Raw genomic sequence first — 24143 nt, forward strand, 5'->3', positions numbered from 1 at the left:
AGTCCTGCATTCTCACAGTTGTCTTCAGGCCAGGCTTTTCAGCTCACTCCCTATAGCATGATCAAGAAGCTGTTGGTGTTCTCTGCAAGTGAATGGTTGAGGCTGGAAGGGAGCTCTCAAGGTCAGCTGGTTCAGTCCCCCCAGTCAAGCAGGGCTCCAGCACCTGCCCAGCCCAGCAGTGCTGCTCCAGGCTGGGCCCGGGGCCTCTGGGCCTGGCCCTGGGCACCGCCGAGCAGAGCCCGGCTCCGGCCTCTCCGCACCTCCCTGCGGGTCCTGACGGCCATGGGGGAGCTCCCCCGGAGCCTCCTCTGCTCCAGGCCGAGCAGCCCCAGCTCTCGCAGCCTCTCCTCACAGCACGGAGGCTCTGGGCCCGGCAGCACCCTGGGGGCCCCGGCCTGGGCTCTCCCTGCTCGGCCCACGTGTCCTCTCTGTGCTAAGGGGGGCCCACGACTGGACACCATACTCAAAGTGCAGCCTCACTGATGCTGACTAGAGGGGAAGGATCCCTTCTCTTGACCTACCGGCAATGTTTTGCCTACTGCAGCCAAGAATGATGTTAGCCTTAGCAGTGAGGGCACGTTGTTTTCTCACGGTCAACTTAGGTATCCACCAGGACTCCTACCTGGCTGCAACCTAGAGTTGCTTTCCATCTGGGTGGCCCCTAGCATTTTCTGGTGCCTGAGGTTGATCCTTCCCAGGTGCAGGACTTTGCACTTCTCTATGTTGAACTTCATGACATTTTTGTCAGCCTACCTCTCCAGCCTGTCAGCGTCCCTCTGGACAGCAGCACAGCCCTCTGGTGATCCCTCTGTTCCCCTCAGTTCTGCGTCATCTACAAGTTTACTGAAGGTGCGCTCTACCCTGTGGTCCAGATCATTAATGAAGATGTTAAGCAGAACTGGACCCAGTGCTGACCCCTGGGATAGTCTGCTCGTTACTGTCCTCCAGATTTGGGGCTACAGTTTTACGGTCTGCTAGATGAGCTAGTTTACACTCTAAATAAAAGCAGCGTTAATATAAGGATGTGTGGAGCATGTCCCTGACCCCTTGTTTCAGGACCATCTCATAGAGCATTCAGATCTGCTGGGTGGCTGTCTGCCATTGTCCAAGACCATGCAAATGTTTTCCCCAATGGCCATATTACCTCTCTGAGAAGCCTCTGCTCACTCCCTGCAGCTTATCACTTGATATGGAAGACCTGTCACTGCAATTACTCATTACTGCCTATTACTGCCTCCATCACTCTCTCATAGAAACTGTTTCATTTTGTCTCTTAAATAAAAACGTTATGGTATCATCTGTAATAGACCTTAATGACTGCGTATAAACATGGTACAGTGTGATTCTTTGTTCAGTTTGTCTCATGGCCAGTAGTTTTCAGTTTACCTATTGAGCATGTGGTGTATTGAAAATTTAACTTTTTAAGTGAAGTGCTGTCTTATATACCTATATGCAAGTTATATACCTTAAGTAAATCATGCTTAGTTCTATCAACCAAAATCATAGTATCTTTATGAGCAGATGTTGAGTTGGATCGATGACATCTGCTTTCAATAAGTCTGTGTCAGTGGACATTGGTTGGCAATGGACTGACAATCTTTATTTCTCTGCCAGATCTGTTGTCAGGTCACCTTGGTTTTTCCTTTTAAGTTCTTATTAAAAAGTTCTTATTAAAGAAGTGCTAGGATCATTTGTATTTCTCTTACATCATTTATTTACCTGTGATCTTCCAGGTTTTTTGTCAAAAAATCTCTTCCACTGCATTTTGGAGAGTATGGTCAGAATAGAGCTCTGTTTCTTTGTTGTGTAGATCCTTAGCGTTGAACTTTCTGCAGTGCTATTTAACTAGCAACAGTCTTGCAAGGTTTCTGTTCTTTGGCAATGGCCACTTAATCCCTTTTGTGTGGGCACATTTGAGAGGTCCGTGTCCGCTGTTCCTTTTTATTTTTTTCTCAAACTCACCATCTCTTTACTTCCAACCATGTTCTCTTTCTATTTCCATTCGTTTCTTGTCTCTGTCCTTTGCTGAGCTGATGGCTAGCTACTTCTCACTCCCTCAATTCCATGACTGCCCTTTGCTTCACAGAGCTTTTGCTCTTCGTGGCCAGCTGTCTGAACAGACGGTATTTGTCTGGAAGAAGGAAAGGACAGGGAAGTAAAGAGTTGACTGGCTCTTAGAGTTGTGTCATAAAAACCTTCCTTCTGTAGCCAGGAGGGAAGGAGCATGTCTGGCCTTTACCTATAGCTATAGGAAGGCCTGCAGTATACTTCCTCAGGCTGAACAGTCCTAGCTCTCTCAGTCTGTATTTGTGGGAGAGGTGCTCCAGCCCTCTGATAAACTTTGTATCCCTCCTCCAGACCCACTCTAACAGACCCACCTCCTTGTGCTGGGGGCCCCAGACCTGGATGTAGCTCTGCAGGTAGGGCCTCACGAGGGCAGAGCAGAGGGAGACAGTCACCTCCCTTGCCCTCTGGCCACTCCTTTGTTGGTGCAGCCCAGGATGCAGTTGGCTTTCTGGGCTGCAAGTGTGCTGCTGGCTCATGCCAGGTTTTTCATCCACCAGAATCCCCAAGTCCTTCTCTGCAGGGCTGCTCTCAAGGAGTTCTTCTCCAAGTCTGTACTCATGTCTGGGATTTCCCCGAACCCAGGTGCAGCACCTTGCGCCTAAGCACTTGTTGAATCTCATTAGGTTCACATGGGCCCACTTTTTTTAGCCTGTCCAGGTCCCTTTGGATGGCAACCCTTCTGTTGTATCGACTGCACCACTCAGCTTAGTGTCATTTGCAAGCTTGCTGAGGGTGCATTAAATCCCATTGTCTATGTCAGATAGAAAGATATTAAACAGTACCAGTCCCAGGACAGAACCATGAGGGACACCGCTCATCACCAGTCTCCACCTGGACATGGAGCCGTTGGCCACCACTCTCTAGGTGCAGCCTTCAAGCCAATTCCTTACCCACTGAATGGTCCACCCTCCAAACCCATCTCTTTCCAGTTTGGAGATCAGGATGTCGTGTGGGACCGTGTCAAAGGCCTTACAGAAGTCCAGGTAGATGACATCCATCGGTCTTCCCTTGTCAGTTGATGCAGTCGCTCCATCACAGAAGGCCACCAGATCGGTCAGGCACAATTTGCCCTCGGTGAAGCCGTGGTGGCTGTCCCACATCACCTCCTGGTCTTGCATGTGCATTAACATTGCTTCCAGGAGGATCTGTTCCATGATCTTCCTAGGCACAGAGGTGAGGCTCACCGGTCTCTAGTTCCCCAGGTCTTCCATCAACCCTTTTTTAAAAGTGGGAGCGATGTTTCCTTTTTTCCAGTCACCAGGGACTCCACCTGACTGCCAGGACTTTTCAAATGGGCTAGAGAGAGGCTCGGCAACTCCATCAGCCAGTTCCCTGGGGACCCTGGGAGGCACGGCATCGGGCCCCACAGACTTGTACTCGTTCAGCTTCATCAGGTGGTCTCCAACCTGCTCTTCGCTTACAGTGGGAGGGACTCGGCTCCCCCAGCCCTCATCTTCGGGTTCAGGGAAACAGAGACGTGTGAGGCCTGACTGGCGGTGAAGGCTGAGGCAAAGAAGTTGTTGAGTACCTCAGCCTTCTCCATGTCTCTCGTTACCAGTTCTCTCCTCTGCCCTTTATCAGCAGGGGGTACGCTCTCCTTGGCCTCTCTTTGCTGGCCAGTGTACCTACAGAATCCCTTCTGGGTTTTGTTTTGGTTTTTTTTTGTGTCCCTTGCCAAGCTCAGTTCCATCCGTGCCTTGACTTTCCTGATCCCATCCCTGCACATCTGGACAGCATCCCTGTACTCATCGCTGGCCACACGTCCCTGCTTCCACTGCCTGTGCATTTCCTTCTCACATCTCAGTTTGACCAGCAGGTTGCTGCTCAGCCATCCCAGTTTTCTGCCTTCCCCATGTAAGAAAGTGAGCAGGGGGATGGAGAGTTCTTGTGCTCTAAGAAAAACATCGTTAAAAGAGTTGCCAGCTGTGCTCAGCTCCTTTTTCCCTAAGGTCAGTGTTCCAGGGGATCCTGTCTGCTAGATCTTTAAATAGCTGGAAATTTGGTCTTCAAAAGTTCAGGTTCTTTGCATCTTACATTCAAGCCTAAATTACTAGATCGTTCATTCACAACTTGCACTATTCTTTCTGGTCCCCGTTGCTGATCCAAACTACAGAAATTCAGGATCCCTCATGCCATTTAATGTTCTTCCTTATTAGCACCTTCATGATCACAAAAAATGTCTACTGTGCTCTGTTGCATACTTGACAGTAAATGGCTTGAAGCTGCAACAGGGGTGGTTCAGGCTGCGTATCCGGAAAAGGTTCTTCGCTGAGAGTGGTCGGGTACTGGAACAGGCTCCCCAGGAAAGTGGTCATGGCACCAAGCCTGCTGGAGTTCGAGAAGCTTTTGGACAATACTCTCAGACACATGGTCTGATTTTTTTGGGTGGTCCTTTGGAGACCCAGGAGTTGGACTCGATGATCCTTGTGGGTCCCTTCCAACCTGGAATATTTTTTGACAGTATTAATTACTAAGCTGCTGGAGTGTTTTCAGCTTCCAAATTTTTTTCAGCGGCTCTAGGAGTGAATGCTTGATTTATGTTGTTGACTTTTGATCTGAGTTATCCTCTGTGCTCTCAGCAACCTGGTGTTCTGGCCACCTTTTATTCAGTCATGCATGCACACGCCTTCCTGTACCAAGGTGACTGTTCTGCTGATTGGGACCCCCATCTTTCCGAAAGGCTCATCTCAAGGCGGTGACGTTGTTTTTTTGTTGGTCTAGAACATACACTAGAATACATAATGCTCACTTTTTGTGTGGCTCATCATGTGTCAGTAATTCTCTGAGAGCTTGTTTATACTTGCGTTTACATGCGAAAATGGAGCTTTCTAAGTAGAATGGGTCTAAACAGTTGGCCTAATGGCCAAAATGAGCTTTTCAGGAAGTTTCTAGCATTGGCTAAACCTGATGGGTGAGAACTCATTGAGGTTTCCTAGGGGTCATCAGCAAATCCTGCTGTTCTGGAAGTGCAGCCTTCTGGGAAGTGTACGTGAGATCCACAGCAGTCTGCTGCTGCTGCATGATTTCTCCATGTCTGGATTAGTCCTGGTTTGTGTCCCAAGATTTGCCTCAGGAATTCAGTTGCTTAAGAATACATTTTGCTTCTGGGAGGACCACCCTCTTTAAATGATTTGTGCTCTCTTTCAGGAGAAGAAGTTGCACTGTACTGTGCCAAGTATCTCCCTGAGATAATCAAAGACCAGAAGGCCTATAAGGAAGGCAAATTGCAAAAGGTAAGAATGCAGCACTGCCCTGGAACCAACTGTAAGCATCAGTGCAGAAAAGAGCCCTTGTTAGGTACCTAGTATTTAAATACTTCCCCGTTCTTCCAAGATCTGTCTGTCCCGTCTTCCAAGGGTATCTCCATTTCTCTTTCCCTTCGTTGTTTCTAGTTTGTACCAGCTGTTGATTGTATTTTCAAAGATAAACATTCTGTTTTCCATCTTTCTCTTTTTTTTTTTTAATTTTCAGACTCATTCCAGTCAAGGTAGTGAGTTGGTTTTTTGAGTGTAGTTTTCTGGGTGGTTGTTGTTGTTTGGGGACAGGGATAGTTTTTGGCAGAGGTGGAAGGTTAGAACAAATCAGGGTGTTTGTGTCTTGCTTCTGCCAAATGATCTCTCTCTATATTGTTATTCTCCCTCATAGCAATAACACCTGGTCTGACATCAGGTATCCCCAGAGTTGGTGCTGGATTGTCAGCAGTGTGGGTGAGGGGAAGGCAGTCGCTCTAGAACTTCCATCTAGATCTAGTCTGAGGATAGCCTACAAAGCAAACTCGAATCAATTTGTGGCTCTTGCTCTATGGCCAAGACACCCAAGTATTATGCTTTGCTGATTCCACACTGGGATGTGTTCACTGACTGCAGTAAGCCTGTCTGCTAAGCAAGGGAGCGCCTGCTTGCTGAACCATTCCTCACAATGGCGTTGAATGCTATCCTGTCCTCAGGTCTCCTGTAGACTTCAGGAAGGCCTTAAACACTGTCTCCCATATGATCCTTATAGACAAGCTGTTGATTTATGGGCTGCATGTGCAGACACTAAGGTGGACTGAAAATTGGCTGAACAGCCAGAGCCATGGTCCCTGGGCGCTGGCTCTGAATTGGCCCTGATTGACTTGGGGGGGGGGGGGGTGACCAGATGAACCCCAGAGGTGCCACCAGCCTTGACCAGTTTGGGCTCCAATTCTGTATGGTTAGTTTTGGAAGAGTCTTGATCGCAGCAGGTATAGAATCATAGAATATTCCAAGTTGAAAGGGACCGACAAGGATCATCAAGTCTAACTACTGGCTCCATGCAGGACCACCCAAAAATCAAACCATATTTCTGAGAGGATTTTCCAAAAGCTTCCTGAACTCCAGTAGGCAGAAGATGAAATTATGCACACTCTTATGTCTGTGTTCATATCTAGGCCCTGGAAGATGCTTTCTTAGCCATAGATGCCAAGCTCACCACTGAGGAGGTGATTAAAGAGCTCTCTCAGATGGCTGGGCGACCCCAAGATGATGAAGATGAAAAGGAGAAAGTTGCTGATGAAGATGATGGTAAGTCAGATGCCACTGAATAGGTAAGACTGCAGCTCTAGGCCAGGGACTGAGAGATATTGGACCAGGTCTCCATTAACAGAAGGTTCGCTTCTCCAAATTAGCCAGTTCAATTTCAGCTGGAGCTGCCACCTCTCGGTACTGTCTCTTGCTTTGAGCTGGTGCTAGGGGTATTTTGATTCATTTAGTAGCTTAATCATATGGATAGTAAAACAGCCTGTCAGAGCTTTCCACAGGATATCCTCTATGGGGTGCAAGCTTCTAGGATGTGTCAGAAATCCCTGAGCTGGGAAGTGGGCTAAGTTATAAAAATTAAATGGTATATGTCTGATGCTAAGCTCTGTCAGGCTGGCGGCAGACAAACTACAGACAGGATTGAATTAGATTCTCGTCTCTTTTCAGTAGTTCTTTCTTACAAAGAAGCGAATATGCTTTTTCCATGAGCAAGTAGTTGCCAGATCATGAAGCCAGATAGAAAGTGAATCCCAGGGTAGAATCCTGTGCTGCTCTTGGCTGAATAGCTTGTGACTAACCTTGAAGCAGATATAAAGCTGTAAATCACTGTGAACAGTGTGTTGATCTGAAAATGCTGTGTTTGTTGGTTCTTGTTCCCCAGCTGACAGGGACGAAGGGTTTTTTTTGTGTGGTTGTTTTTTTTTTCATTTTTGTCCTATACTTTAAGGACTATTTGGGATATTTCTGTTTATTTTCCTTTTGGCATTAATCAGCAAAGAAGAGGATAACCAGGGGGATGTCAACAAGGAAATGGTGGAAGTTATCTAATACCAGTGGAGTTTCTGGTCCTTGGCTCATAGTTTAGGGGGTCATCCTATTTTCTGTCTAGTGTCCTGCGTACCTAAAGCTATTTTATTATCTGATTGCAAGTGTCTAGATTGCAAAAGGACCCCAAGCAATTGCATAAGGCCTATGGAGCAAATGCTTTAATGAAAATTTCTTGTTCATGCTGCAGTGTTAATGAACAAATCTGCACATGAAAGTGGTCTATCTGCTTCCGCAACAGCTTCACTTGAGCCTGCACTGGTGAAATATGACTCTATACCCTCCAACCTCACATCTTATTTAAATGCTTCTGTGCTGCCTACAAGTCAGCAAGATAGCATCAGTGGCCTGAGGCACTGGGGTAACTTGCAGACTGCTTGCCTTGGCAGTGGATAGAAGACCTTTCTCTGCCATTTGCATATTGTTCATCTGCAGCGCTTGGAAGCTGTGGGACAGTGCAGGCCTGGCTATGTTTGTCCGTGCCTGGTGGTGATCAGCAAGCTGAGCATTGCTGAAACATGTCTGCAAATAGCAACCTCCAGTCAGGGCAACTCACTGCTGAACCCAGTGTGTGTTGCACAGCTGCTGCTATGGTGATATGTCTTGCTTTCTGATCCTCTTTGTCCTCACCCCACTCCCCCTTTCCATTTTTAGTGGATAATGAGGAAGCTGCTCTTCTGCATGAAGAAGCCACAATGACCATTGAAGAGCTTCTCACACGTTATGGACAAAACTGCACCAAGAACCTCAAACAAAAGTCCTTAGCTCCAGCTGGGGAGAACGCTACAGAGGGGACAGGCAAGCAGCATGATGGGGAGTCAAATATGAACGGAGAGGCTGACCCAGGGGAGCTTATCGACCACAAGGAGAGGAAGAATGGGAAGCCAGATGAAGAAATCACGGGTATTTCCTCCACCTCAGACAAAGCCAACGCTGGAGGCAACAGCCCTGCTCTGCAGAAGCCTGAAGTAGGCAAAGGTGACGAGGCCGTCACCTCTTCTACTGGGGAGGCCGGGCCCTCCTGCTCCTCTACGGGAAAGCCCCAGCGCACAACCAAATCCAAATTTTTTGAGGACAGTGAGGATGAGTCAGATGAGGTTGAGGAAGAGGAGGAAGACAGTGAGGTAGGAAACAGCACTGGGACAGAGTGGCCTTCTGGCTGGGCAGAATGCATTGCTTGCTGTGGTACTTAAGCTACGAGTCTCTGGCTCATCCTAGGTGTGTCCTGGGAGTAGGTTTTTCAGATCGATACTTTGAGACCATCTCATGGGAATATTGGGGATTGTTTAGACTCTTAAACTCTGAGGGAAACATACACTCATCTGTGCAGCAGCCATAGTGGATACCCATTGGTCTTTCTGCATGCACCATCCCTCCATTCACTGTGGTAGTTGGAAACTAGTTGCTCTGTTCGTAGACATCAGGTCTGGGGAAAACTTAACAGGCCATTTCACTCCTCTGGGGCAAACCAGTCTCATGTCATTACATTGGAGGGACCAGCTGTCTGGGGAGGGCACTAAGAGTGTCCTGTGTGACTCCTGGTGGTATCTTTTGTTTCTTGTAGGAATGCAGTGAAGATGAGGATGGTTACAGTAGTGAAGAGGCAGAGAATGAAGATGATGAAGATGACACTGAAGAAGCAGAGGAGGATGAGGATGAAGAGGAGGAAATGTTGTTACCAGGCATGGAGGGGAAAGAGGAGGTGCACACCTTGTTCCTGTGTTCTGCAGCATAGTGTGGAGCCAAGGGCACATGGGGAGCGGGGAGGAGAGGGGGCGTGTAGCAGGGGGTTATTTCCATTCAGCTGGGGATAAACATCCCTTCTGTTCTCCTGAGGCTGAACACAGCTGCTGACAGACTGACTTTGTGAGAGACTGAGGGATAAGGCTTGGATCTGGGCAGCAGGTTGAGATTAGAAGAGGCTGACTCCACTGCAGGGTTTGCTGTGCTTAGAAAGTGCTGGGGAGGGTTTAGCATGGAAGGGAGTGTATGACAGCAGGACTGCTACAGCTTCTAAGGTGCCAACCTTCTCTCTTTGAAGAGATGTCCTGGCTTGCAGTGAGGCGTCTACTTGAGCTGGTGCTGTGGTTTAACCCGGCCGGCAGCTAGGCACCACGCAGCTGTTTGCTAACCCTCCCCCCCACCCCCACCCCCCACAGTGGGGCAAGCGAGAAAATAGGAAAAAAAAAAAAAAAAGTGAAAGCTTGTGGGTTGAGCTAAATACAGTTTATTAGGACAGAAAAGAAATGAAAATAATAGTGATAATAGTACTATTAATAATAATGTGTACAAAGTAAGTGATGCACAGTGCAATTGGTCACCACCCGCTGACCGATGCCCAGCCTATCCCCGAGCAGCAGTCCCCTCCCCCAGCCAGCCACCCCATATTAATTGTTGGGCATGACATCAGGTGGTATGGAATACCCCTTTGGCCAGCTGGGGTCTGCTGTCCTAGTTCTGTCCCCTCCGTGCTCCAGATGCACTCCCAGCCTGCAGGACAACGTGAGAAGCTGAAAAGTCCTTGGCTTAGTGTAAGCACTGCTCTGCAACAATTAGAACATCAGCATGTTATCAACATTATTTTCATCCTAAATTCAAAACACAGCACCCTACCAGCAGCTAGGAGGAAAATTAACTCTATCCTAGTCGAAACAAGGACAGTTGGGCTGGGGCTGGAACTGCTGCATTAGAGCTGAGGATATAGCAGGGTGTGTTGAACAGTGGAGAATCCTGAGCCCTTTGATGCTTTGTGAGGCTCGAACAAAGGTATAGCTTGACCCTGCCTCTCAGTGAACATGCTACTGCCATGTTTCATGCTTCCCTCAGGCTTTTCTCCATTGTTCTGTGTGTGCTTATGGAAAGCAGGGTTGAAATGCAACACCTGAGTTTGGGACACTGCTGGGCATGTGGTGGGCAGTGCTGGTTCCTTTATGACCTGTGATAGAGCAATGGGAAGGAGTCTGAGCAAAAATGTTTTTCTTGCAGCCTGGCTCTGACAGTGGGACAACTGCTGTCGTGGCCCTTATCCGGGGCAAGCAGCTGATTGTGGCTAATGCGGGAGATTCTCGCTGCGTGGTGTCAGAAGGTGGCAAAGCTGTCGACATGTCGTATGACCACAAACCAGAGGATGAGATAGAATTGGCCAGGATAAAGAACGCTGGCGGCAAGGTCACCATGGATGGGAGAGTGAATGGTGGTCTCAACCTCTCCAGGGCAATTGGTGAGCAAGTCCAAGTGTGTGAATGCTGGCATGCCTGGCCTCAGGGTGCTGCGCTCAGGACATACGTGCTTCCAGCACTTGCCAGCCACTAAGTTTCATAGAGTCATAGAATGGGTTGGGTTGGAAGGGACCTTAAAATCATAGAAATCCAACCCCCCTGCCATGGGTAGGGACACCTCCCACTAGATCAGGTTGCTCAAAGTCCCATCCAACCGGGCCTTGAACACTTTCAGTGAAGGGGCATCCACAACTTCTCAGGGCAACCTGTTCCAGTGCCTCACCACCCCCAGAGTAAAGAATTTCTTCCTTATATCTACACTAAATCCGTCGTGTTTTAGTTTAAAGCCATTACTCCTTGTCCTATCATTTACACTCCCTGAAAAAGTTTAAGGAACAGTTTTCAATTGGTTGATGTCTAGAACGTATTCAATATTTCACATGGTGAAATTTCAGTCTAATTAGAGAAAATAGCCATGAAAATGGCAGACGTCAGTAGAGAGAGGCACCCAACACCTGCCAGGCTTCAGTGTAGGATGTGGTGTGTGAGGCCTCCAAGGCTGTTGTGCCCACAGCTGGATTGTCAGAAGCCATGCCACATAAACTGTCCCCAGAAAAAAACAACTTGACTTTTGGATAGAGAGGATGTTTTCCTCTCTGTACTTCTATTGTTAGGAGGCTGTTGAAGGACCTTGGTGTGTTGCTTACCGAGTACCTAACTTTATACCAGTTTGAGCCCACTTGTTCTGGAGTCAGACTTGTCTTTTAATTGCACAAGCTCTATTCCCCTTGCTACAATGCTTCAGGCAGCACCTAAGCACTGTTTGTACGCTGACGTATCTGGCCCTGGACAGCCTGAGCTTCTTGAAAAATGAGCATCTATCATTATAGCAGAGCCAAGTGTTCAGGTGAGCTGCAAATCCTGCTCTAACACATGGGATAGCTCACCTCCTGAGTGCTGCTGCCAGTTTTCAGCTGGTTTTGTTAGACATCATGTGCTGTTGGTCTGATATTGCCCCAGGAAGTGGGGAAGTGGCAACTGGTTTGGGGTGAGGAGATACTGAACTGAGGAAGGCTCCTCTGTGCCTTTGTATGGTAACAGTGTGGTGGGCTCACCTAAACTGATGCCTTCGATGTGCAGCAGATTTCTCTCAGTCACATGTCTCCACAGCCAGGTCTGCTCTGTGGAAGCACTGGTGCCAATTCTGTTAGGGCTGCTGTTCAGCAGAGTACTGTTTCTCACTGTTTGGAGTAGGCAGCATTGCCAAGGCCCAGTGACAGCGTAAAGTGATCCTCCTCTCCACTGCAGGTGATCACTTCTACAAGCGGAACAGGAATCTGCCTCCAGAAGAACAGATGATCTCTGCCTTGCCCGACATCAAAGTGCTGACAATAAATGATGACCATGACTTCATGGTCATTGCCTGTGATGGAATCTGGTATGTAATGAGGGAGTGGTTGTGCCTCTTGGGCCGTCGCTACCCTGGTCATTCTCTGGAGCTGGGCCTCAGGAAGTCCCAAGGGGCATGGCTTCAGCCCTTATTTTCTCAAAGAGTTAATTCTGGCTCCTAAGGAGCTGTTCTCAGATGGAGGAACATCGCAGTGTGCTGAGCTTTGAACCCTCCTGTTCCTCACTATGCAGTCTTGTTACCATCAGCTCCCTGCTACAGTGGAACTATCTCAGGACAGTGTGGTATGGCTCCCTTTTCTAGCCCTTCTGACTTTTCCACTCTACAGGAATGTGATGAGCAGCCAGGAAGTGGTGGATTTCATCCAGTCCAAGATCACCCAAAAGGATGAGAATGGAGTCCTGAGGCCGCTCTCCTCCATTGTGGAAGAGGTAAGGTCCATAACACCCCTTCAGTTGCTTCACCATCGCTTTCAGCCCACAGTGTTTCTGCATCCCAGCTTGGTGCCTGACTTAATTCCTTCTCCATCAGACTGGTTTGTTCAGCGCTTGGGATATCTGGCAGCACTTGGGCTGCAACGCTGGCTCGTACAGGAGCAGAGAGCCACATCTGAATTAGAATTTGGTTCCTTTGTCACCCTGACCAGTGTCTCTGACCTCTAGGTTATTGTCAAGCTGAAGGAGTTTCTGTCTGCTTTGAGAAAAACAGAGCTGCTGAGGCTGGTTCTCTGGTTTGGCTGTAAACATCATTTGAGCCCAGCCCTTGCCATTCTGGCCTAGCAGCCCCTAACTAAGCTGCTGTCAGTTGATAGACTGGGTCCAATGGCATAGGTTATTCGAAGGGTGTCTGTGCACTCTGCTAATCTGTCCTGTCCCTCCTCAGCTGCTGGATCAGTGTTTGGCTCCAGACACTTCAGGGGATGGCACTGGCTGCGATAACATGACCTGCATCATTATCAGTTTTAAACCCCGTAATACGCACCCACCGGCCGAAAGTGGGAAACGGAAACTGGAGGACATGGCAGCACCGGCAACACCAGCAGAGGAGAATGGCAGTGATAACAAGAAGAAGGCCAAGCTGGAATAGCAAGCCTCGCACAAGGACTTTGCTGTGCGCTCACCAGACTCTTGTTTCTTAAACATGCTGAACTCAAGACTCCAAAGTCTTGTCCTTTTTTTAGCCTTAGCAGAGGCCTTGTTTGTCAGTGTCCCGGTTGGGGGGTGGGGGGCGGGTCTGGTTAGCAAGGGCATGTCACACTGTTCATCTGTAACCATTCCAAAGAATGAGCCAAGGGCAGAACTGCACACAGGAGCAGCCACCAACCACGGCGCAGGAGCCCGCCATAGGTGGCAGCCTCTTAGCACAGAGCCCTGTGGTTAGAAGAAGGATGTTCCCTCCCCCCATCGTCTCCATGTGGTTGTTGCCATTTCTGTGCCTGTGACTTTCTGTTCAGAGGGAAGAACTTTTTCACTGTTGAGGTTTTTTAATCTGCACCCGATTATTTAAGGCCCTTTCTGTTTTTATTTGTGAAACAATCTGGCTGTGGTGCTGCTGCCACACCTCATTCTGTTGTACACTTTCAATCAATACTTTTTTCAAACTAAAAGCCCAGAAAACATAGTTGTACTTCTGGTCCTTGGTTCTTTCCTGGATGTGGGGGGGTAAGGAAGATGGGGTGAGGAGGAGGATGTCTCTCTTCCCTGGTGTCTCAGGGCGCTGTGGGGGTTATGTCTGCAGTTCACAAGAAGAAGCTGGCTTCTACTGTGCGGTTGCAGAGCCCAAGCCCCTGCTGCAGTGCTTGGGCCTGCTGCCTATCCACTTAGCCTGAGATGGCTCAACTGAGGGCAGTCTGTTACGCACAGAACAGGAGAGAAGTCTCTGGAGATGGTTTCTGTCTGCTGAACAGATGTGCCTACCAGTCACCCTCCTGAACTAACCTGCCTGCAGCATGCTGCACCCCATCTAGCTGCATGCTCTCTTCAAGGTCTGACAAGGCAACTCCTGCCTGCTGGTGTGCTGGGTGATATAAAGCTTGTATGGCTTGTGTCAATACCACAGCTGCTCCTGCAGAGGTGAAGTCCCTTGGCTATAAACCACTGATGGAAAGGTCAGCTGCTGTTCCCTGCTGCTGTACCCTTCACCTTCCACCTGATATGGTGGGAGCACAGATGGAGTTTACAGGCTAGGTTACATGCTGTAACATCATCCAGATGCACCAGGGTTCCAGTGTCATAGGGATGTGCCCTTTGCAATGCCTTTCACTGTAAGCTTTCCCTCTTGAAGGTGAACTTTACCCTCCTGGTCCTGGCCTGTTGTCTCAGACTTGTGTTCTACAATTCAGTCAGCCCATGCTGCACCAGCCTGTACAGGTGTATCTTACACCATCTTTTGTGACAAGGTAAGCCCCTTCCCTGGTGGTCCTGAGCTTAAGCCCCTCTGTTAAGTATCTCTCCAGTCATGATGTGCCCAGAGCTGAACAGTTTTGGTCCCTGTATCATCAAAGCTGGGCTCCTGCAGCCCTTCTCAGGGTTGTGAATTCAGTGCCACAAGTGCACAGGCTCTGCAGTTAGACTTGTTGCTTTACCTCACTGTGTGCTCAGAAAGAAACTTTCTGGATGAACTGGTGTGGTCCCCAAGAATGGTGCTGTCCAAGCAAAGCACCAAAGGAGAGGATATTCTTCCTTTGCAAAGGTGGCTTTCTTTTCAGGGCATCTTTCGTTTGCTGCTAGATGGGTTGGTCTCGGGATCTCTCTGGTTAAGGGGCAACCAGTACTTGGTGCTTCCTCTGTGCTGTGAATGTGTTTGCCAAGCTGCCTCCAAATTTTGAATTGTCACAGGTTGAATTGTAACAGAAACAAATAATTTCTACACTCCCAAAAGCATTTGTTGTTTCTGATGTCCCTCTAGTTTCCACACATCCTTTTTAGGATGGTGAGAGTAGTGATACTGTAGAGCCTCATGCAGAAGGGTAAATGCCTGCTGGGAGGCTGAGCCCAGAGGCACAGTTTTGCTCAGTGGAGTTATAACCACTTCGAATGGACCTGGTTGGTGGCAGACGGTCTTGTTCTTGCTGAGAGGAATCAGTCTCTGGAGGGCTTGGTTTTCAATTTTCTCCCTGGTCATTAAAGAAAGTTTTTAATATAAGACTTAGGGGACCCCACAGAGACTGGTTCTAAAATGATCCTGGTTAGCAGTGATCTCACATTAGTAATTTGTACTGAGCTGTAACTAGTTTTAGACCATTTGCTGTGTGCTCTGTTGATGTTTTGTCTTGAAAACTTTTAATCAAAATGCTTTGTGGTGTCATGTGCCATATCAAAGGCCTTTGTATATACAGTTATTTTTATTAACCTAGTGACTCTGTTAAAAGGGTAAAATCAGGAGCTTTGCTAAGACTGCCCATTATGTTATGTGGTAATAGCTCATCTCCATGAATGCAAACGAGACAAGAAGCAGTGCTTGAGGGGTCCTGGTCACCTCAGCAGAGCCAAGGTCCACAGGGGTTGAGAGGCAGATCTCCCCAGCATCAACAGGAGGGTTGCTGCCCACAGGGCAGGGGATGCTGAGGATGGGGGTATGTGGGGCAGGCAGGACAGCTACAGCGTGTTTGGGGGAAGGAAGGGGGTTAGGGCGTAACAAGTGTGGGAAAAGGGCATAAAAGGGGACAGTTGTGTGTAAACAACCAAACACCACAAAGTGATCTTTTCTAGCTATTTTACTGAGTGGTCTCTTTCTTGTGGGTGGGCCTGAGTGCCAGCAAAAAGGGAGAGGCCAGAGCGCATGCATACTGGGCACGGATGCGTGTGGCAGTGTGTGATTGCTCATGACCATCAAGCTGTGCTCCCTGGTGAGCAGGCTAAGGGTTTTGAGAGCCAGGTTTTGATGTGGGCTGGGCCAGATCCTGGAGGGGTCTGACTTAATTACTGAAGAGACCAGGAAGCCTAGGATGTTAGGTTAGGTGAAAAGCTCAGCTGCGTGGACAAAGGAGGCACACACAAAACATGGCAGGAGTTACTTGATTAGTAACCTAACCCAGCTACCCCAGGTCCATCAGAAGAGAAGTACCAGCCCATCAGAGGCCTATCTCCAAAAATCCAGGACACAGAGGTACAATAGCAGATGGGGGAAACCACATCACAGCCCTTGCCCAGGCCCCTCCCAGGGCTGTCCCAGGAGAGTCATCAGCCTGGTCCAGGCATGAAATCCATCACCATGAATTGTGAGGTGCTCTTGGGATCATCCTGAGAGCACAGGAGAGGGGTTGCCTCGTTGTGGGGGACACGTGGAGTACAGGAAAGAGAAGCTGGGGAGTGCACAGGAATTACTATAGGATGTGTTGGGCAGTTGGTGCAGGACGTGAAAAATCACAACTGTGCTGGGGACCAGAGAGGCCCCTGAGCAGGAGTGTGAGGCTGTGTGGAGCTCCAGGGTAGCATCATGAGAGTGGGACCCTGTAACCTGTGTCACCAGCAACCAGAAAAAAAGCAGGTGCCCAGGTGTTGGGGTTGACCTCCCTGCTGGCACCTTCAGCTGGGAGAAGCCACACCATTTGCAACACAGTTTTTTGCTTCTGCTTTGGAAAAAGTGCCTATCACAAGGATCTAAGTAGGTTCCCCATCCTGCAGAACCCCACATGCTAAAGCAGCACCTGCAGCCCTGGGACCACCCTCCCCCCCCCACACACACACAGAGCCAGGGAAGCATGGGGCAGGCAGGGATGTGAATGCAGACATGCAACATGAATCATTGTAATGAGCCTCAGCACTGTGTATGGCCTTCCACTCTTTCGGCTGCTCTGGGCTCCAGCAGCAGCTGTCCTGCACCACACTCAAAGGCACTGAAGCACCCAGGTATGTTGCTGGGAGCACTCAGGATCTGTGGGTGCTGTACATGATGTACCAGGGTTGGCCCAGCTGGGGCAGGGCTCAGACCCTATCTGTTACTCAGTTTGCTGTCACAGTGCTGGCTGAGGCTCTGCAACAACATCCCACGACCCCAGCTGCCAGCCCTGTCCTGTGCTGGTCCAGCACGTGTAAGATGCAGCTTTCTGAGGTGTTTGTACAAGAGACAAGCCACATTCTTTCCCTGCTCCCTGGCCCACTTGTCCCCCATGCCTGGCTTGAAGCTCCCACTACCTGCACCTGTGCAGGGCTTGGCCTATCCTAAAGCCCCACCTGGCCTCATGCAATACCAGTCTGGACGCAAACACAGCTCAGAGCCTATGATGTTTGGAGAGTAGTTTTATTTCTCAGCAGTGAGGATGCTTTAGCCTGCCTTCAGGGAAGAGGTGCAATGAGGTGGGTACAAGGAGCAGGCAGTGCTGAGTGCATGGTGAGTACCTGCCCAGCCTGGGGATGGAGCCGACCCAGTTCATGGGGCTGGTGATGCAATGCAGAGGGCACAGCCGTCTGCCACAGGGTATGGGATCTTTGTGTCAGTGGGAGATGAGGTGGGTGCTCTGTCTCAAGAATCTTCCAGCTCACTGCTGCAGTCACCTTCACTCCGCTGGGATGCCTGTGACACTGTACCTGTCGCTAGTTCCTCCCAAGGAGTCTCCAGAGAGACTCTGTCCTGACAGTGCACTGCATAGGCTCTGCTCTCGCGCAGGATGTGGCACTGTTTCAATCGCCACCTCTACCTCGATGTTGATGCCTTCCCTGCAGACAAACACAGGTTAGGGCAGCAGCCCAACAGGGGAACATCGCTGAGTCCCTGTCCAGTACAGTAAGCACGGGGAAGGCTGGTAGGAAAGGACTTGCCAGTATTTCCCCACACACACACACATGGTCCCCTTCAGCATAGCAACTGCTCACCTGTAGGACCCGTCCTGGCCCTCACTTAGCATGCTCCCTGCGAGGGCCACGGTGCTGGCTGACTGGCTGTCCTGCTCCTTCCATACAGCCCTGTGGTGTGGGCTATATTGGCTGCTGGGAAAGGAGGTGGTTGTATCTGGGACGCCATCCTCGACCCCCTTGGGGCTGGGCAGCACTGACCACAGCTCATTCACTAGCAGAGGGAGAGATGGGGCTAAACACTGTGTCCACAAGGACCATTCACCATCAGGAGCAGAACAGCCCACCAGGCTCCTGGCAGACAGGCACATGAACTGATCCCAGAATGCTTTGGCCAGCACTCACTGTCCCCCAGGAAACCAGTCTGCAGCCTCCCAGCCACTCAGGGCAGAACAGACACGGGTCCCCAGGGAGCCCTGGAGCTGTCACAGCTGCAGAGCCACAAGACAGGACCACAGCCTGTGTGCCACACCACCACGACCCCCCCCCCCCCCCCCCCCCCAAATACACACACATACCCCACCATGGAGGGCACAGGCCAGGGGACAGCTGACAGTGCACGACTCACACTTGGTCAGGTTCTCCAGTTCCACCACACCAAGGTCCCCAGGCTGGCCACGGCCACCCCCACACCCGCTGCGGCTCCGACACAGTGACAGCACCACCACCCCGTAGACATAGGTGAGCATCAGGGGCACGCCAATGCCTGCGGGCAGACACGTAGCTATTGCCTAGCCCTCAGCAGCAGCCCTCGCTGTCCTTTCCCCCAGGGAAGCCCTGGTGCCCTGGGTATCAGGCATTCCCCCTTGAGATGCTCCGTTGCGACGGCCCTATGCACTGGCCCCACGCTCTCCAGCACATGGGCAGTGCTCCCAGCCCTGTCCTGGTACACTTACCCACTGTGACAGCTGTTATGATGGGGGACACAAACAGAGAGAGGAGGACACTGCTGGTGACAGAGAAGCACTGCTGGCACCCTGACAAGCTGCTCCTCTGGCTCTGGCCCAGCACCTTGAGGAGAAGCGAGGCAGGTGAAGGGGCTCTGCAGAGACACAACAGCCCCCCCAGGCCACGTCCCTGCTCTTCCCCACCCTGGCAGAGCTCCAGCCACCACTGCCCAGACCCCCACTCCCTCTCCCCAGAGACAGGCAGCCATGACAGCGCTGCCAGCACAGCTCAGCTGTCCTCGGACAACACCCTGGCCCACACAGACCCACTGCCTCTGTTCACGCCCCCCCGCCCCCACCCCCCCATGTAGAGAACACCCTCCCTGGTAAAGGGTGTCGGGGTGGACAGCAGAGACGTTCCCCACTGTGAGGGGCTGTGGGGAAAAATGGTGGCATGGGGACATGCTGTGGGCAGTGCTGAGCACTGTGCATCTGTCCAGGCCTCTGGCCATGGGCTGCCAGGCTCAGCAGAGAGCAGGACCATGGGAATCCCAGGGCCAGTACCTTCCTACCCATGTAGATGGGGAGCCCGATGGTAATGACAGGCACAGCAATGCCCGCGACGAGGGAGATCACCATAGGCGCCCCCAGCACCATGCCCAGCTGCCACAGGATCTTCCGGGTTCGCGACCAGGGCCTTTTCCCCCAGAAGGTGCATCCAGAGGGGCTGTGAGGACAGAGTGGGACTGGGCCGATGGTTCCTGCACAGAGGCAGACAGACGCCAGCACAGCCCGGCCCTAGACCTGTGACCCTCCAGGGCAGCAGAAAGCCAGGTTCCTGCACCCCGCTCCTGCTGCCACCAGGGACACCTGCCTGTGGGGTGCTGACAGCGAGCCCTAGGCCCACAGCTCCGCCAGCCCAAGCAGCACGGACACATTTGACACGGACAGCACTGGGGGTTGGACCTGATGATCTCGTGAGGTCCCTTCCAACCCCTGTAATTCTGTGATCGTGTGACACTGCTGCTCCCCCCATCAGTGCTACAACCCACCAGCCCACCTGGAGGCACGTGGCCGTGGCTCTCTGCAGAACCTCACTGCCCCCCCATGCTCCCCAGCCCAGCCCCACCGCCCCTGGCAGGGCCCCCAGCCTGCCATCATAGCACCCCCGTGAGCCTGGCAGCAGACCCCCACAGCTCAGCCCACTGGCATCTCCTCAGACCACCCCTCAGCTCCTGGCAGCACCCTCACACCAGTCCCCCAACACATCCCACGGCTCCCAGCGCACCACAGCCCTGCACTGACCTCAGGAAGTGCACGTCGGAGATCTCCTGCAGGCAGAGCCAGCAGAAGAGGCAGCCACACACCGTGCAGTTCATGCGGTTGCAGCTCCCATCATTGATCTTCATGATGAAAGCACTGCAGCGGGGACAGACTTTGATGTCCTCAGCCTCAGCTGGCAGGGGGAAGGGAGATGGGCTGGAATGCGGGGGGAGCAGGACAGTGCCGCTCTCCCCCATCCCCTGTCCTAGGACTGCAGCCCATCCCATGAGTGCCTGGGGAGCCACGCACCGCCAGCACAGCCGGGTCCTTCTCATCCCCAGCTCCAGCAGCTGGCGCAGAGGCTACACACCTCCGTGCAGAGGCAGCTGGTGGGAAACACTGGGTCACAGCTCCAGGATCCCCAGAGGCAGGAAGGCACCAGAGCACCCAGCTACGCTGCTCAGATGTGCGCCATATCCCTGTGCTGCCTGCTCCCACCCTGGACCAGGGTCTCACCGTTGGCCGACTCCTCTGGGTAAACTAGCTGTGCCGAGGGGCTGGCCAGGCTGGAGGTCAGCGGTGCTGGTGCACAGGGCCCATCGGGGTGCCAGGGCTGACGGCAGTGGTAGCAGAACTCGGTGCCACAACCCTCACGCCCACAGGTGAGGCGAGGACACTCGGCGCAGCCATAGGCAATGACAGCGTAGCTGTAGGGAGAAGACAGTCAGCGTGGGGGGACCAGCAGTGCCCGCAGCCCCGCCGCCACATCCCAGCACGGCACACAGTCATTCCCCTCCCTAACAGACAAACAGCTACGCAGGCTACACGGCCACAGTCAGGACCAGAACATCTCTCAGTACAGGCCCAGCACCGAACGGAATCATGTCTCAAGGGGACTGAGCACGTGAAAGGCTCGCGGAACACAGGCACAGTTTGCTGCACACCAGCTCCCAGCCAGGAAAGCCCATCGCCTCCACCAGCGTGGGAACGGGGGATCCACACTGTGCCCTGCTCCCAGCTCCACGCGAGGGGCCAGCAGTCACCTGCAGTCTGGCGCAGGACACCAGCGGGTGCCAGGGTCGGCCACCAGCAGCCGCCGCAGGAGGAACTCCTCGTACTTGTCACGCAGGGCAGGCTCGGCCAGGAGGCGGTGGACATCGGCAGGCTGCAGTGTGGCGGGGCAGTGCGGGCAGGCCACCTGCACGCGGCTCTCACTGACAGCGACGCGCAGGTACTGCTCCAGGCACGCCTGGCACGAGCGGTGGGCACAGGAGGCAAGGGTGGGAAAGGCCTCAGGAGGCTGGGGCAGCAGGCAGAGGGGACACTCCACCAGCTCCCCATCCTCGCCCAGGGGCAGCGCGACGTGCATCTCCTCAGGGTCCCCCGATTCTTGCTCCGGGTCTGGTGACGTCTCCCCGCCGACCTCTGGCTTCTGCCCACAGAAGCCCAGGACGTGGAGGGGCTGTGGCACCCACACAGGTCGCTCCATGGTGGCACGTCAGGGCAGCAACCGGCTGCCGTCAGGCTACGGAGGACAGCGGGGCGGTGGCAACCCCGGCACGGCCCCCATGGCGGGCCAAGCTGTGTCCTACCTGGGCCTTGGAGCCAGCATCCCCACAGGCAACAGCCCAACCATCTCCAGCTGCAGCCCGCGCCACTCAGCCTGCAAAGGAACTGCACGTGAGAGCGAACACGCGGTCCCTGGATGCAGGAATGAGCCCTCAGCACCCAGCAGACCCCGATGCCCTTCAGGCGCAGAAACCAAGCCGTGGCCTCGCCCTCCCCACCGTGCCAGCCCTAGGGCTGTCCAGATGGCTGCAGCATGTTAAAAAAAAAAAAAAAAAAAAAGCAACAGCTCCAGGAAAAGCTGAGGGATCCGCAGCATTCGTCAGGCTCCAGACTGGCCCACAACCAGCCACTTGTCCCTTGTGGGCCCAGGGCACTGCCCTGGCACAAGCCCTGCAGCACAGAGACCTCAGCCTCCCCTTCTGTTTGTAAAATGGGCAGCTGAGCCAAGGGACCCAAGAGCCAGTTCATTCAGTGACCAGCAGTGAGATGATGACAGGAGAAATGAGGTAAATCTATCACGGTTTTCCCTCACTCAGAGTTCACATTAATCTGGAGCCCCTCTGGACACCAGGACCAGTCGGTCCACTGCTCTCCTTGCTCTCTACACTCCAAGAATTTGCACCCTGTATTTTACAACCCCATGGCACTGCTGAATCCCTCCTCCTCTAGCAGCTTCTGCTTTTTTTTTTTTTCCCCCCTTTGAGCACAGCCAAATCAGTAAAAACACTGCCACTGGGAGAGGCAGGTATCAGCGATGACCCAGGTAAGCGCAAGGAGTCTGATTACATCTGCTCTGCTGGGGACACGCACGGCACCGCACTGCGGCACCCCAGGTAACAAAGTGCTTTCTAGTCAGGTGTTAACTGGAGACCCAACGGAAGCTCGACTTCAGTTTGATTTTTAAAGTTGTTAGAGAGTGAGAGGTACCGCAGGAAGAGAGCAGGGAGGGGTGTGCCCAGCCAGCAGGGAGGGCAGCATCTCGGAGGACTGCTGCCATCACCACAGGCTTTGCCGGTCGGAACAGCCGGAGTCAGCACCAGAGCAGCAGCAGCAGCTGCAGCCATCCGCGGTCTGACCACGAGGGGACAGCCCGTGCCTGCAGTTCCCACAACAGCACCGGAACATCCTGGCTGAACTGCTGGGGCTGCACAAGGCAAGCAAAGCACCAGCAGGGCTCTAACCAGCCCTGCCTCTGGCCCCGAGGTACCTGTCAGTGGGGAATCATCGCTGACACGGCACGATCACAGCTTCCCTGAGACTGCCACAAAGTCCAACATACGCGACTCGCTCAAGGACCTGCAGATAAATAAAAATTGTCGGTGAACAGTCTCAAGTACTGTTGACTACAGTCTACTACTGCTGTAGCTACTGCCGCAGCAGCAGCTTACACACCAAGGCTCACTCGGACATGTCACAGCTCTACTAACTGAACCATGGAGAAAGCAGAACAAGTCCTGCAAACAGGGACCAGGTCCGCTGCAGGGACCTGGATGTCAGAAGGACGAGTACATAAGTACAGGTTTGTCCAAGTGCAGAGCAGGGATACTGTTCCCAACCACAGCAGAGGGAAACGCGACAGCACGAGAGGGGCTGAGCCCCCCTGGAAGCAGAGGTGCCACTGGGCTGCACGAAGAGCTGTTGCAGCAGTCCCCAGGACCCAACAGGCTCCTCACGGCTCACCGGCCATGTCCTCATCTGGCAGGCGCAAAGCACGCCCAAGCAGACCTTCGGCGGGATTCGGGCCATGCAAACAGGAGTTTTTCTGGGAAGGGCGGCTGCGAACCAAGGGATGTGCCAGCGGGAACAGCGAGCTGCCACAGAGGGGGCACCGCCCACGGCCCCTGCTGGGCGCAGCAGGCAAGAGGGCTCTGCTGCGGCCGTGGGGATGAGACCGGCAGGGCGACGGCCGCGGAGGAGCCACGGCACTGCCACAGTGCCCCATCGCCGGGGCCGCACCGGGGCTCGCTCTGCAGCCGCCTCTCTGCTCGCACCCGGCGGCGGGGAGCCGGGGTCCCTCCCGCTGCAGCCAGTCCCGGCAGCACGCGGGGAGCGCTCGGGGGAAGGGACCCCACGGGGCCCCCGCTCCGGCTCCCGCCCGGCCAGCCGCTGCCCGGGGGCGTCGCTCCGGGCGGGCGTCGCGGACCTCCGCGGACGGCGCCGGCCCGGCCCGGCCCGGCGGCACAGCTCGCGGCCCCGCACCCTGCCCCGGTCGGGCGGGTCCCGGCGCGGGGGGCAGCCCCTCGGTGCCTCCCGGTGCCCGCGGGGCGTCCCCCCGAGCCCCCCCCCGCGTCCCCCCGGCCGCGGAGCTCCCGGCACCGCCGCCCGGGGCCGCCTCACCCCGCCCCAGCGCTGCCCCCGGGGCGACCCCGCGCCGCCGCCTCCCGCTCCCCGCTCCCCGGCCCCGCCGGCCCCCACCTGCCTCCGCCGCCGCCCGGCCCGCGCCCGGCCGGGCCCCCCCCGCCGCATGCCGGAGGCGCGGCCCCCGCCCTCCTCCCTCCCTCCGCTCCCTCCCGGCGCCGGCACCGGGGCGGCGGGGCGCGGCGGAGCGGGGGGGCGGCGGACCGGGAGCACGCTTCCGGGGGCCCCGTGCGCTTCCGGGGCACCGCGCCGCTTCCGGC

The 24143-nt window shown here is 53.4% G+C and overlaps 2 protein-coding genes across 15 annotated transcripts in view; one reads left to right on the forward strand and one right to left on the reverse strand.

Annotated features, from left to right (window-relative positions):
• PPM1G (protein phosphatase, Mg2+/Mn2+ dependent 1G) overlaps positions 1 to 13634 on the forward strand; it is a 28174-nt gene extending 14540 nt beyond the window's left edge. Inside the window, exons 3-10 of the mRNA XM_083829492.1 lie at positions 5215 to 5300; positions 6476 to 6608; positions 8043 to 8512; positions 8953 to 9090; positions 10374 to 10608; positions 11915 to 12044; positions 12343 to 12445; positions 12897 to 13634. Of these exons, the coding sequence (XP_083685618.1) occupies positions 5215 to 5300; positions 6476 to 6608; positions 8043 to 8512; positions 8953 to 9090; positions 10374 to 10608; positions 11915 to 12044; positions 12343 to 12445; positions 12897 to 13100 (1499 nt within the window). The 3' untranslated portion in view covers positions 13101 to 13634. The remainder of the gene's footprint in view (positions 1 to 5214; positions 5301 to 6475; positions 6609 to 8042; positions 8513 to 8952; positions 9091 to 10373; positions 10609 to 11914; positions 12045 to 12342; positions 12446 to 12896) is intronic.
• Positions 13635 to 17241: 3607 nt separating this feature from the next.
• Positions 17242 to 24143, reverse strand: LOC310896768 (E3 ubiquitin-protein ligase RNF19B-like). 14 transcript variants are annotated; one of them, XM_083829509.1, is made up of 11 exons: positions 23941 to 24076; positions 22733 to 22821; positions 21549 to 21619; positions 21000 to 21388; positions 20473 to 20663; positions 19999 to 20149; positions 19258 to 19420; positions 18703 to 18817; positions 18375 to 18512; positions 17828 to 18020; positions 17242 to 17671 (listed from the first exon to the last, which is right to left on the reverse strand). In XM_083829509.1, the coding sequence occupies exons 4-11, from the start codon at positions 21323 to 21325 to the stop codon at positions 17512 to 17514; spliced, it is 1437 nt and encodes a 478-aa protein (XP_083685635.1). In that variant the 5' UTR covers positions 21326 to 21388; positions 21549 to 21619; positions 22733 to 22821; positions 23941 to 24076; the 3' UTR covers positions 17242 to 17511. The 14 variants fall into 14 exon arrangements, 11 of the variants coding, with proteins under 11 accessions (XP_083685635.1, XP_083685631.1, XP_083685634.1 ...); XR_014581822.1 differs by having other exon boundaries at positions 17828 to 17938; positions 18325 to 18512; positions 21000 to 21619; XR_014581823.1 differs by having other exon boundaries at positions 18325 to 18512; positions 21000 to 21619.

Source organism: Anser anser (assembly GCF_964211835.1).
Source record: "Anser anser genome assembly, chromosome: 3".
In the NCBI taxonomy this organism is placed as follows: Eukaryota; Metazoa; Chordata; class Aves; order Anseriformes; family Anatidae; genus Anser; species Anser anser.

Coding starts and splice junctions, on each gene's coding strand:
- LOC310896768 (XM_083829505.1), bottom strand. CDS start 21,445: ATGGAGCGACCTGTGTGGGTGCCACAGCCCCTCCACGTCCTGGGCTTC. Junction 20,150..20,472: donor CCCAGAGGAGTCGGCCAACG/GTGAGACCCTGG, acceptor TCCCCCTGCCAG/CTGAGGCTGAGGACATCAAA. Junction 17,672..17,827: donor GGCCAGGACGGGTCCTACAG/GTGAGCAGTTGC, acceptor GTTTGTCTGCAG/GGAAGGCATCAACATCGAGG.